This window comes from Electrophorus electricus, chromosome 4 (genome assembly GCF_041902795.1).
Source record: "Electrophorus electricus isolate QZ-2024a chromosome 4, ASM4190279v1, whole genome shotgun sequence".
Classification (NCBI taxonomy): Eukaryota; Metazoa; Chordata; class Actinopteri; order Gymnotiformes; family Gymnotidae; genus Electrophorus; species Electrophorus electricus.
This window is the reverse complement of record NC_137500.1, coordinates 6,894,399-6,904,520: the sequence shown is the minus strand read 5'-3', so window position 1 is coordinate 6,904,520 and position 10,122 is coordinate 6,894,399. Positions and strand designations below refer to the sequence as shown.

General features: G+C 37.1%; 2 protein-coding genes across 3 annotated transcripts; one reads left to right on the top strand and one right to left on the bottom strand.

The window, feature by feature from the left end:
* Positions 1 to 1,330: 1,330 nt before the first annotated feature.
* efcab10 (EF-hand calcium binding domain 10) lies at positions 1,331 to 4,257 on the bottom strand. Of its 2 annotated transcripts, none has more exons than XM_027020729.3 (4): positions 4,113 to 4,257; positions 3,602 to 3,766; positions 3,314 to 3,404; positions 1,331 to 2,771 (listed from the first exon to the last, which is right to left on the bottom strand). In XM_027020729.3, exons 1-4 carry the CDS (start codon positions 4,192 to 4,194, stop codon positions 2,729 to 2,731), a joined length of 381 nt encoding a protein of 126 aa, XP_026876530.2. In that variant the 5' UTR covers positions 4,195 to 4,257; the 3' UTR covers positions 1,331 to 2,728. The 2 variants fall into 2 exon arrangements, with proteins under 2 accessions (XP_026876530.2, XP_026876529.2); XM_027020728.3 differs by having other exon boundaries at positions 4,089 to 4,249.
* Positions 4,258 to 4,999: 742 nt separating this feature from the next.
* Positions 5,000 to 10,120, top strand: dld (deltaD). The gene is made up of 14 exons (XM_027020748.3): positions 5,000 to 5,153; positions 5,928 to 6,003; positions 6,126 to 6,205; positions 6,291 to 6,359; positions 6,486 to 6,555; positions 7,281 to 7,381; positions 7,466 to 7,606; positions 7,753 to 7,854; positions 7,939 to 8,129; positions 8,399 to 8,569; positions 8,670 to 8,859; positions 8,980 to 9,117; positions 9,309 to 9,398; positions 9,876 to 10,120. Exons 1-14 carry the CDS (start codon positions 5,115 to 5,117, stop codon positions 9,939 to 9,941), a joined length of 1,524 nt encoding a protein of 507 aa, XP_026876549.3. The 5' UTR covers positions 5,000 to 5,114; the 3' UTR covers positions 9,942 to 10,120.
* The last annotated feature ends 2 nt before the right edge of the window (positions 10,121 to 10,122 follow it).

Here is a 10,122-nt window from a genome sequence, read left to right as displayed (position 1 = left end):
GCCATTTGTTCACTACAAACATTAAGATCAAGTTGTTTGGTAGCTAGCTAGCTAGCTAGCTATCTTATTTAGAGGAAGCCAACAAAGCTAGAATCTATATATCTTAACTAGCTAATCTAATATATCTGAGAAATTGGATAGCATTTTAACAAGAAGTTCTCAGATAGAGAATTAATTAACTTTTCGACCTAGCTACCTGACACAAATATCTTCTGCACACATAAACATAGAATCTTTTAAAGTCCCTATGGCTAGGAAGCCCTCCTACCTTTTTATAGCTTTAAAAGAGCAGTAAGTAAATTTCCAATGATTCTTCAAATTTTATGAGATTCTGTAGGAAATCTATTTTAAACGTGGGCACCACCATGTGGGGGATCGACTATGCAGCATAAACTGCTTAATGTGAGGACTACAAAGCAATATGCTGCACATTATAGAACTTTTTTTTTTAAATAACTAGTGCATTTCCTGAAGAAAATGCAGAGTGATTACACATCTTATGCAATTCACAGATAGTTGCTAGGTAGTTGTTATGGTATCCCAGGTGGTTGCTAAGGTGTTACCAAATGGTTGATATGGAGTCCCAAGTGGTTGCTAGAGTGTTACCAACTAGTTGCTATAGTCTTGGTAGGTGGTTTCAAAGCTGTTACCAAGTGGTTGGAATAGTCTTGGGAGGTGATTTCAAAGATGTAACCAAGTGGTTGCTATGGTCTTGCTAGGTGGTTGCTATGGAATCCCAAGTGGTTGCTACATGGTTACCAAGTCGTTGCTATGGAGTCCCAGGTGGTTGCTAGAGTGTCATAAGTGGTTGCTAGGTAGCTGCTATGGTCTTGCTAGGTGGTTGCTATGGTTGCTAGGTGGTTATGTGGTTGCCATGGAGTCCCAATTGACTGATTACAAGTAGTGTGTAATCACTTAGAGTGTGTGTATGACAGTTTTGAACATTCCACCATTCATTTAGGGGAAAAAAATCAGGAAAAAAATTTGCTACATGGAAACTGGTCATCCAGTCAAAAAAGATGAATACAAACACATCTTTCCCAATCTGACCAAACATTCCAGCATTAATCCCATGTCAAAATCTCGAAAACTGCTGGACAAGTTAGCGGTCATAAATCCAGCAGATAATAATAATAATAATAATAATAATAATAATATACTGTCAGTTAGCAATAGTAAATAAATAATAAAATCACTTTCATAAGTATTGTTTGCTACTTTTTGGTTGTAAAAATGACTTGTTGCTCCTTTAAGTGGAATGTCCAATCTAAATCTCTGGAATGTGGGTTGTAGACTCCAGTTTCACAGAATTTGGACTTATGTTCAAATGTTATTACTTGATGTTCAAGTTTATTACTTGAGCCAATTGTTCAGGCTCTTGACTCCTAGAGACATGCAATTTATTTTAACACAGATTACAGAATAAATTACACTGTCATAGCCAGTGGACCTGTTGTTATCTAAGAACTTAAGTTATAACATTTAAAACAATTCAATACACCCATATTTAACATATGCTAATTACATTTAAATAAATATCTGTGATCAAAATCATTCCTCTTTCATTTGTTGTCACATCCATGTTTGGGTAATTCTACAAGCAGTGTGCTGAAGCCTGCATCCCAAGTGTGCATTATCCCTAGATGAATGGAAGAAGCTAACTTTCAGGAACATGCATATTAAATCCATGAATTTGCGAGTCTGAGAGGACAGGAGATTTGGATTGGGCAGATCTCTCACTTATCTTTGTAATCAGTCTTGAGCTGATGCTCATTTGCTGTCACATGTATTCTAAATCTCTGTCTCTTTTTCTCAGTGGACCCAACTGGTAATCAATCTCAAATTGTCTATAAGTAGCCTCTTCGCATTTATAAGTCTTGTTTCCTGTTGATTATATATACCAGCTGAAGCATTTAAAGAGAAAAAAACCCTAGGATTTTGGGTCTATTGTTAAGTCTTCAGTCTCAGCAGCCTGTGTTGGCACTACTGGAAGGGCATTCCCTAGTTGCCCCCTTTATATTACTTAAACGGCACATTTTTCAACTTCAAAGTTAAGACAGCCTCTTGTCTTTAGAGATTTTTCTTTTGGTTTCTAATTTGTTTTCTAATCTTTATTTGGCTCTGCACTTCAGTCTGTTCTGCTCAGATGCCCAAAATCAACAGGCATCCATACAGTTGCTTTCCCAATTTCATGTGTCTTGAACCACCATCCTCCCCTGAAAACACTGGAGAACTGCACCTTACATGTATCACTCTTGAACTAATTTTGTGAATTGTGTATATAAAATGTATATTTACTTTTTCACCTTGTATATTTATCCCTAATAGTACTTAGGTGTATACTGTGATGTGTTTTGCCCTGTGCCTTCTTTTTTGTTGATGTTTGTGAAGCACACAGCAACTGCCTTCAAAACATCTTAATAAAGTTTGCACAGCATGTAAGCTATATGCCCACTTTCCTGGATAAAGCTATAAGCTATAAAAGTAAAAACATATTTTCTCAGTTGGAATACTTGTTTGAATTGTCTCTGTTAAATTCATATTCCAGCATCCTCACACTGACTGAATGTTTGCTGGATGCTTTACTCATGTTCCTTTAAATGCAGGTTACCATCATTCCTCGTCTAATACCCTGTAAACTGATTTAATATAAACAATCACACATGATAAACATTTATTTTAAAAAGAGAGAGTACCAGTGTTATTACACTGGCTAATGGATAAATAATTACATCTGGAACGTTGCTGCACTTTTAAGAAGACCCTCCTTCCTAAACAGAGAAAAATACTATTAGCTTAAAGTTTTTTATTCTCTTAATACTGTGATCAAAATACATAAATAATTTCATTAATTCTGATAAAGCCTGAAATATTATATTAAAGGCTATATTAAAATGTTTTATTAACTTCAGTTCCACTGAATTATACTACTATGGACTAATTCAACTACTTTCACAAGACTACAGTTTATAAAACATTCCATTCAGTTTAGAAATATTTTGTCTTACTGAACAATAATAAAAATTTTATTAAAGTGACAGTGAAGAGCAGATTCTAAAAAAAAATGAAAGCCTATGAAAATATGCAAAAACATAAGCATGTTTTCAGTTAACATATTTTAACTAATTCCTTATATCTAGTAGTAACTTGGCTGATTTAGTTAGAGAAATCCAATTCAATGAGTTCCAAATAAATACTTTTAGGATTTAAGTAAGTCACTGTCAGTGTTATCATCTAACCTACAAAGGTCATCACAGATCAATTCTAATGTCTTACGTAACTGTAAAGTAGGAGTGAGAAGTTCAACACTTACGCTTCTCTTTTAAATGTCTCATTTGAGATTCTGTTATTTCCAAGATCCTCATGGTGTTCATTGAAATTCTTGATACCAAGTGTCATCAGTGCTGTAGAGATGGTATTTTTTACTTAACATGTAAATCAGTATATTGTGAATTTGATCATACAAATATACATTGATATATATACACAGTCCTGAAACATTTTAATGAGAAAGATAGCTATGTTCTTTAATGTTTAGTGAAGTTAGACAAACAATATATATTCATGTGATTTTTTTTTTTTTCATGTGACATTTCCTTACCCTCTTTATATTGAGCATAAGAGATGTGTCCTTGATTTGCAGGATCCAGGATCCCAAACACTGCATCCAAATTGGAGTCATCAAAGAGGCATGGACTATCAGCTGCAGAAAGTTTGGAAGCTCTCAGTTGTTCAAGCTGGGCAATCAGGAATTCCCTTGGTCGTTCTTAGACAAAAAGATAAAAACTATAAAACCCATTTACACATTAATGCACGATGCAATATTTAACTAGCTAGCTAGCTAGGTAGTTCTCATATAATTCCCAGAAGACTCATGGTCTATAAGCGTACCAGCTCTTAAAGCAAAGAAAATTAAGACTACAGTGTTTGGCCATTCCCACAATTCAGCAGGTAAGACATAGACTAGGTTAGCTAACGCTAACCTTGCAGGCTAGCTATATAAAAAAAAAACCGCACAGTTAACCTGAACGCTTCACGAGTAGGACTTGTTGAGAGTACAGCATTAGGTACAGACATTAAAATCTTGCCTGGTCTGTAAAAGAAGAGCATACTAATTAAATTATCCATCATTTCGCCAATTTTATGTTCCTCGAGGTATTTCACTGCCTCTTTTTCGCGTGGTGTTGTCATCATGTACCCTATAAGCTACTTCCAAACGCCTCAGCGCCTTTAGGACGCTGACTGTCCTTGTTGCTGTGATACCACACGCTCGCGCGAGACCAGTGAAATCTCTTTTCAGTTCAGCCGACAACTAGCACAGTCTGTGGTGTAAATAGTCTATGGTATAGCCGGAGTTTATGTTCTTTGAGAGGGCACCCAGCCTAGTTCCAGTGACTTTAGATAAATTGTATGCAGAATCTAAATGATGTGCAGGTTTAAGATGCTGTACCATGCTTAAGACTATAACAGGAGTTAGATTATTCCAGTACTCTGTCAAATTAAATGTTTATATTTCGTAGGTGAAATTTTTTTTAGAGTTGGTTAGTGTTTGTTAGTTGGATGGTTAGGTTGCATTTAAGATTTTAAGAAATTAAGTCACCGTAACTATTCCTTAGGCTGTCTAGCGTATGGCAGTGTCACCATTCCTGGTTGATATCAGATAACTATATAGTTATATTAGAGGATTTTTTTTTTTTTTTTTATCAGCCAGGAGACAGAGCTGTGACAAAGTCATTGAGACCAAGTCAGCATATCCATATGAATACTCGTATGGAACCAAAAGGATTACATCAACAGGTGTTCACAATAATAATAATAATATTATTATTATTATTATTATTATTATTATTAAGTATTTGATTATTGCAGAGGCATACATAAATATTATGAAGGGAAAAAACGATTCATGTTATCAAAGTTTGTGTTTCTTATATTTTGGAAGAGTTTTACGTTATATTATTACCTTTTGGTTCACAGAGCAGTGAGGGCCATTATTTTGACATAATCAGTAAGCGACGAAACGCGCATCAGTCAATTGTACGCACGCGCAGCGCAGAGTCCTTGGGTGCGCTGATAGCTGTAGGTGAAGCATTCTGTATTGGGACACTGTCAAAATGCAGACCTGGAACCAGCTTTATCGTACTCTCGCAATGGTAAATGCCACATATGTTGACGCAATGGGTTCTAAGGACAAGGTTATTTCGTCAATGAACACGTCTCATCTTTTACATCAGGAAACATCTGTTGATTTTCTCACTGAAGGCCGAGTTAGCTCGGTTGCTAGCTAGCAAGGTAGCCAGGTCGACAGCTAGCTAGTGTTAAGATAGCTGGTTATCTAGCGGGCTCAGTTAAAACTACTCTAGCGAAACCTACAGGAACAAGCTGTCAGATTGCATCTCATAGGTGTGACTATGCACATAACGACCAGACTGCTTGTTCCCGAGCTTTCCAAAGCAGACTTTTGTATGTTAAATTAAGCTTGTGACAGTTATGAGGCGAGCTAGATAGCAAGCTGGGTAAATTGAACTTGGTCCACTAGGTTAGCTTCAGCTGTAAGGCAATGCCAGTGGTCAGCTGCTTTTTTCCTACAGGGTCAGGCAGTATTTTTTTAAATATTACATAGTCAATTGCGTGTGTGTGTGTGTGTGTATATATATATATATATATATATATATATATATATATATATATATATATATATATATATATACACACACACACACACCACAGCCTTATTCATGTAATTACAATTCCCAGCATCCTGTCTGTTTACTGTTTGTTTGTACCTTTCTGGTGGTGTTTTGTGGTCTTTCATTATTTTTTATTTATATCAAACATCCAGTCTTATTTGTCAGTCTGTCTTTGAGTGTCAGTCTGTCATGGAATAGACAAGTGGGATTTTTATTCTGAGTTTTCTCTTGACACAGCGAAGTCGACATCTTCCCTGCAAGTTGCACAGAGCTACACCATTATGTATGAGAACATATGCTGACAAAGCTGCAAGTAAGGCTTTCTAACTGCTTCATTTAATCAGTGTCACTGCACAATTAGCATCTGTATAAAGATTTTGTGGTGGTGTGTTAGATTATCTAAATATGCTCAAGAATGTTCTGCTCTCTCCGTAGTTGATGCTGATGTGACAGTTGTGGGATCTGGGCCTGGAGGATATGTTGCTGCCATCAAAGCTGCACAGCTAGGTTTCAAGGTAACAGACAGTCCTATCTTGAATATTACAGAAGAGCCTTTTTTTTTTGTTGATGAGTGATGGCTAACATCACTTACACTTACAGACCGTGTGTGTGGAAAAGAATGCCACCCTTGGAGGAACATGCTTAAATGTGGGCTGTATCCCATCAAAGGTATTTCATATGTTTCAGGCAGGCTAAGTGAGTTCATCATGGATCAACCTATCAGTCACTTCTGTATTTACATATTTTTACAAATTTTTAGATGTTATTGGTTGACATTGGTATTGTATATTTAAGGCCCTGTTGAACAACTCTTATCTCTATCACCTGGCACATGGAAAAGACTTTGAAAACAGAGGCATTGAAAGTAAGTTTAAGAATATGGTCATGTGACCTTTTTGTACAGTAAAATAAATGAAATGGTGACCTTTCATAAATACCTACTCCTGGTGGTACATATGGCTGTTCTACAGAGATTGTACAAAATATTAAGGCTGTGTAATTCATAGGTTACGACACTGCCCCAGTTTTCCATAAAGCATCTTAACTGACCATTTTCAACAAGCCATTAATTGGCAAACATATATCTCTGTATGTTGTGTTTTAATGGGTAAACAATACATGGAAAATAATCCCTGTTGACTTCATGCAACTAGTATCAGCAGTTCAAAAATAATAACTTATAAAATTAAGTAATGAAGTAATGATTTTTCTGTAGTGCTCATTTTCAGGCTTGAAGACCAACACTCAACACATTTCAGAAAATAATTATACTACAAGCATAAAAATTGTCTGTCATGTACAATTTCATCATTTACCAAAACTATTAAGCAAATCTGAGAAGCAGTCATTAACTGAATAGTTAACATGAAAGTTTGTATCATTACTAACAGATTTATATATGGGACACCATGTAAATCGGTAAAATACTGTTCTTATAAACTAAATAGTAAAATGAGTTAACATTTCCATGAAAACAAAATGAAGTTTCTAAAGGTGTTTACATAATTACTACTCTATTAGTGTTTGAAAATGCTCATCAGTGTTTTTGATTTGATAGTATAAAATTTACCCATTTATTTTGACTTTTAGTAAGAGAGATATCACTTAATTTGGAGAAGATGATGGCACAGAAGAGTGGTGCTGTCAAAGCCTTGACGGGAGGCATTGCACACTTATTCAAACAGAACAAAGTGAGTGTGTAAATGTAAATGATTCTGACATGGAGTGGAATATTAATTTGCTACTGTTTCAGCATCATTAGCATCTTTTTTTAGGTTACTCATGTGAATGGATTTGGAACATTAACTGGCAAAAATCAGGTCACTGCAAGGACTGCTGATGGTGAGCAGGTTATTAACACCAAAAACATCCTGATTGCTACAGGATCAGAGGTCACCCCTTTTCCAGGCATTGAGGTTCGTCTTCGCAAACTTAGGATTATGCCTGATTTTGTCTTCAGTTACTTTATCCTTAATGGGTTATGTTAAATCAGGTACACAAATGGATGCGCACAGTCATTTTAGCTTGACTTCAGCTGCTAACCTGCCACCTGTGTTGACAGATTGATGAGAAAACTATAGTGTCCTCTACAGGGGCACTATCACTGGAGAAGGTCCCAGAAGAACTCATTGTTATTGGTGCTGGAGTCATTGGAGTTGAACTGGTGGGTAGTCCATAACAAAGCATGCACGTGGAACTCAAGGCTACAAATAAATCGTGGATTAAAATATTTTGTCTCTATTGTCAGGGTTCAGTATGGCACAGACTGGGCTCCAACGTAACAGCAGTGGAATTCCTGGGTCATGTGGGCGGCATGGGCATCGATATGGAGATCTCCAAGAACTTCCAGCGTATTCTTCAGAAACAGGGCATGAAGTTCAAGCTGGGCACCAAGGTCATGGGTGCCACAAAGAGACCTGATGGCAAGATTGATGTGGCGTAAGTTTTAAGGTTCACGGTTTAAAAAATAATAATAAAAAACTCTTGCTCTCGCCAGTGTCAGACAACAGGGAGTAAGCTATTGTAAGCTCTTGTGAATCAGTGATGAATCCTAGCCCTATCTATGGAAGTACAAAGCAAAGGTGTACACAGGGTGTGCTGGGTTTGAAGTTGATTTCCTTAGCAGTTCTAAATTAAGTGGAACAGAGTAATGTCTCTAAGTGCAATATGTTAGCTTTTCGAATGACAGCAACTGTTTGTGTTCTCAGAGTGGAGGCTGCTGCTGGGGGCAAGAACGAGATGCTTACCTGTGACGTGCTGCTGGTATGCATTGGCCGTCGGCCCTATACCCACAACCTTGGTCTTGAGAATGTTGGTATTGAACTGGACAACCGTGGCAGAATCCCTGTTACCAACCGTTTCCAAACCAAAGTGCCCAGGTGTGACACGTTCAGTCAGCAAATGTCCATGAACAATTTGTATGATATGGAAATGACTTGAAAGAGGGGTGCACGCTTTCAACCACTGTCTACTCTGCAGTATTTATGCAATTGGTGACGTGGTGGCTGGGCCCATGCTTGCACACAAGGCCGAGGACGAAGGCATAATTTGTGTTGAAGGCATGGCAGGAGGAGCTGTTCACATTGACTACAATTGTGTTCCTTCCGTCATCTACACACACCCCGAAGTCGCATGGGTCGGCAAGAATGAGGAGCAGCTTAAGGAAGAGGTGTGTATCTCTGTCTCTTTCTGTCGCTCTCTTTTTCTGTGTTTCTCATATCTATCCACACCACACATTCTTTACTGTGCCGTTTTATCAACGAGTTTGTTGAATACTCTGTTCCTGCAGAGTGTCCCATACAAAATTGGCAAATTCCCATTTGCTGCTAATAGCAGAGCAAAGACTAATGCTGATACAGATGGCATGGTGAAGATCCTTAGTCACAAAGAAACAGACAGAATGCTGGGAGCTCACATTCTGGGTTCGGTGAGTGGAACAAGAAAATGTACTATGTAATGCTGCTTATATTGGCATCTTGTAGATATGTTTTAATCTGTAACATTTAATCATCTTAATAAATATTCATGTGTACACTTCTGGATAGACTAATTTAATATTAATGAGTCTCGGTCTAAATTTATAATTTGCCAATAGTGGTAACGAGATTTGTCATGCAGGGGGCAGGTGAGATGATCAATGAAGCTGCACTTGCAATGGAATATGGAGCATCATGTGAAGATGTTGCGAGAGTGTGCCATGCCCATCCTGTAAGTTTCTCTAGCAAAAAAAAAAAACTTGTTTTCTACAGCTATTTATGTTTAGATCAAAGCAGCTGGAATTAAGATTGCAATGAGCATTCGGTGCACAGTTACTGCTATTACTCTTATGAAAATGCCTTTTTTGGTAATGTTGATGCAAAGGGCCTCAGCTGAACAAACATGAGTGCATATTGGAAACCAGGCTACAATCTCAGGCATCAAATGTATGAGCTCATGGTAAAAATGTTAAATTATGAAAATCAGTGCAAAATCATGAAACTATGCATAGTATACTATCTTGATCATCTCAATAACTGGTATCAAGCTTTCTTTCTTTCTGGCAACTATGCTGTTACTTTAACCATTTTTTTATTGTATTCTCAGCTTCACTGATAAATAAGCGTTTCTAGCCCATCGTAGTCTGATAACTTATAGAATTTAAAAACCTTTCTAGATTGGTTGACTCAAACTTGTTTTCCTTTCCAGACTGTTTCAGAGGCCTTTAGGGAAGCCAACCTTGCTGCTTCCTTTGGAAAAGCCATCAATTTCTAGATCACCAGATACATGTATATAATTGCCAGCTTCATAACTGGTTTTGGAATCTTCATTGGACACATTTTTGGAGACTGTCAACTCTCAGCTTTCAGAAGATGCTTTCATGTGTAACTCCAGTATAACACTGCATTATATTTACTGTGTTATTTAAATGTTCTAATAAAGGGTTTAGGGTATT

What these genes read in the sequence shown, in the direction of transcription:
- dld (XM_027020748.3), top strand. Translation starts at nt 5,115, where the DNA reads ATGCAGACCTGGAACCAGCTTTATCGTACTCTCGCAATG. An exon ending in TGAAAACAGAGGCATTGAAA is followed by an intron (nt 6,556 to 7,280) that starts GTAAGTTTAAGA and finishes TTTGACTTTTAG; the next exon opens with TAAGAGAGATATCACTTAAT. An exon ending in GAGTCATTGGAGTTGAACTG is followed by an intron (nt 7,855 to 7,938) that starts GTGGGTAGTCCA and finishes CTCTATTGTCAG; the next exon opens with GGTTCAGTATGGCACAGACT.
- efcab10 (XM_027020728.3), bottom strand. Translation starts at nt 4,194, where the DNA reads ATGATGACAACACCACGCGAAAAAGAGGCAGTGAAATACCTCGAGGAA. An exon ending in GCTCTTCTTTTACAGACCAG is followed by an intron (nt 3,767 to 4,088) that starts GCAAGATTTTAA and finishes TTTTTGTCTAAG; the next exon opens with AACGACCAAGGGAATTCCTG. An exon ending in GAGACATTTAAAAGAGAAGC is followed by an intron (nt 2,772 to 3,313) that starts GTAAGTGTTGAA and finishes TTCTCTGTTTAG; the next exon opens with GAAGGAGGGTCTTCTTAAAA.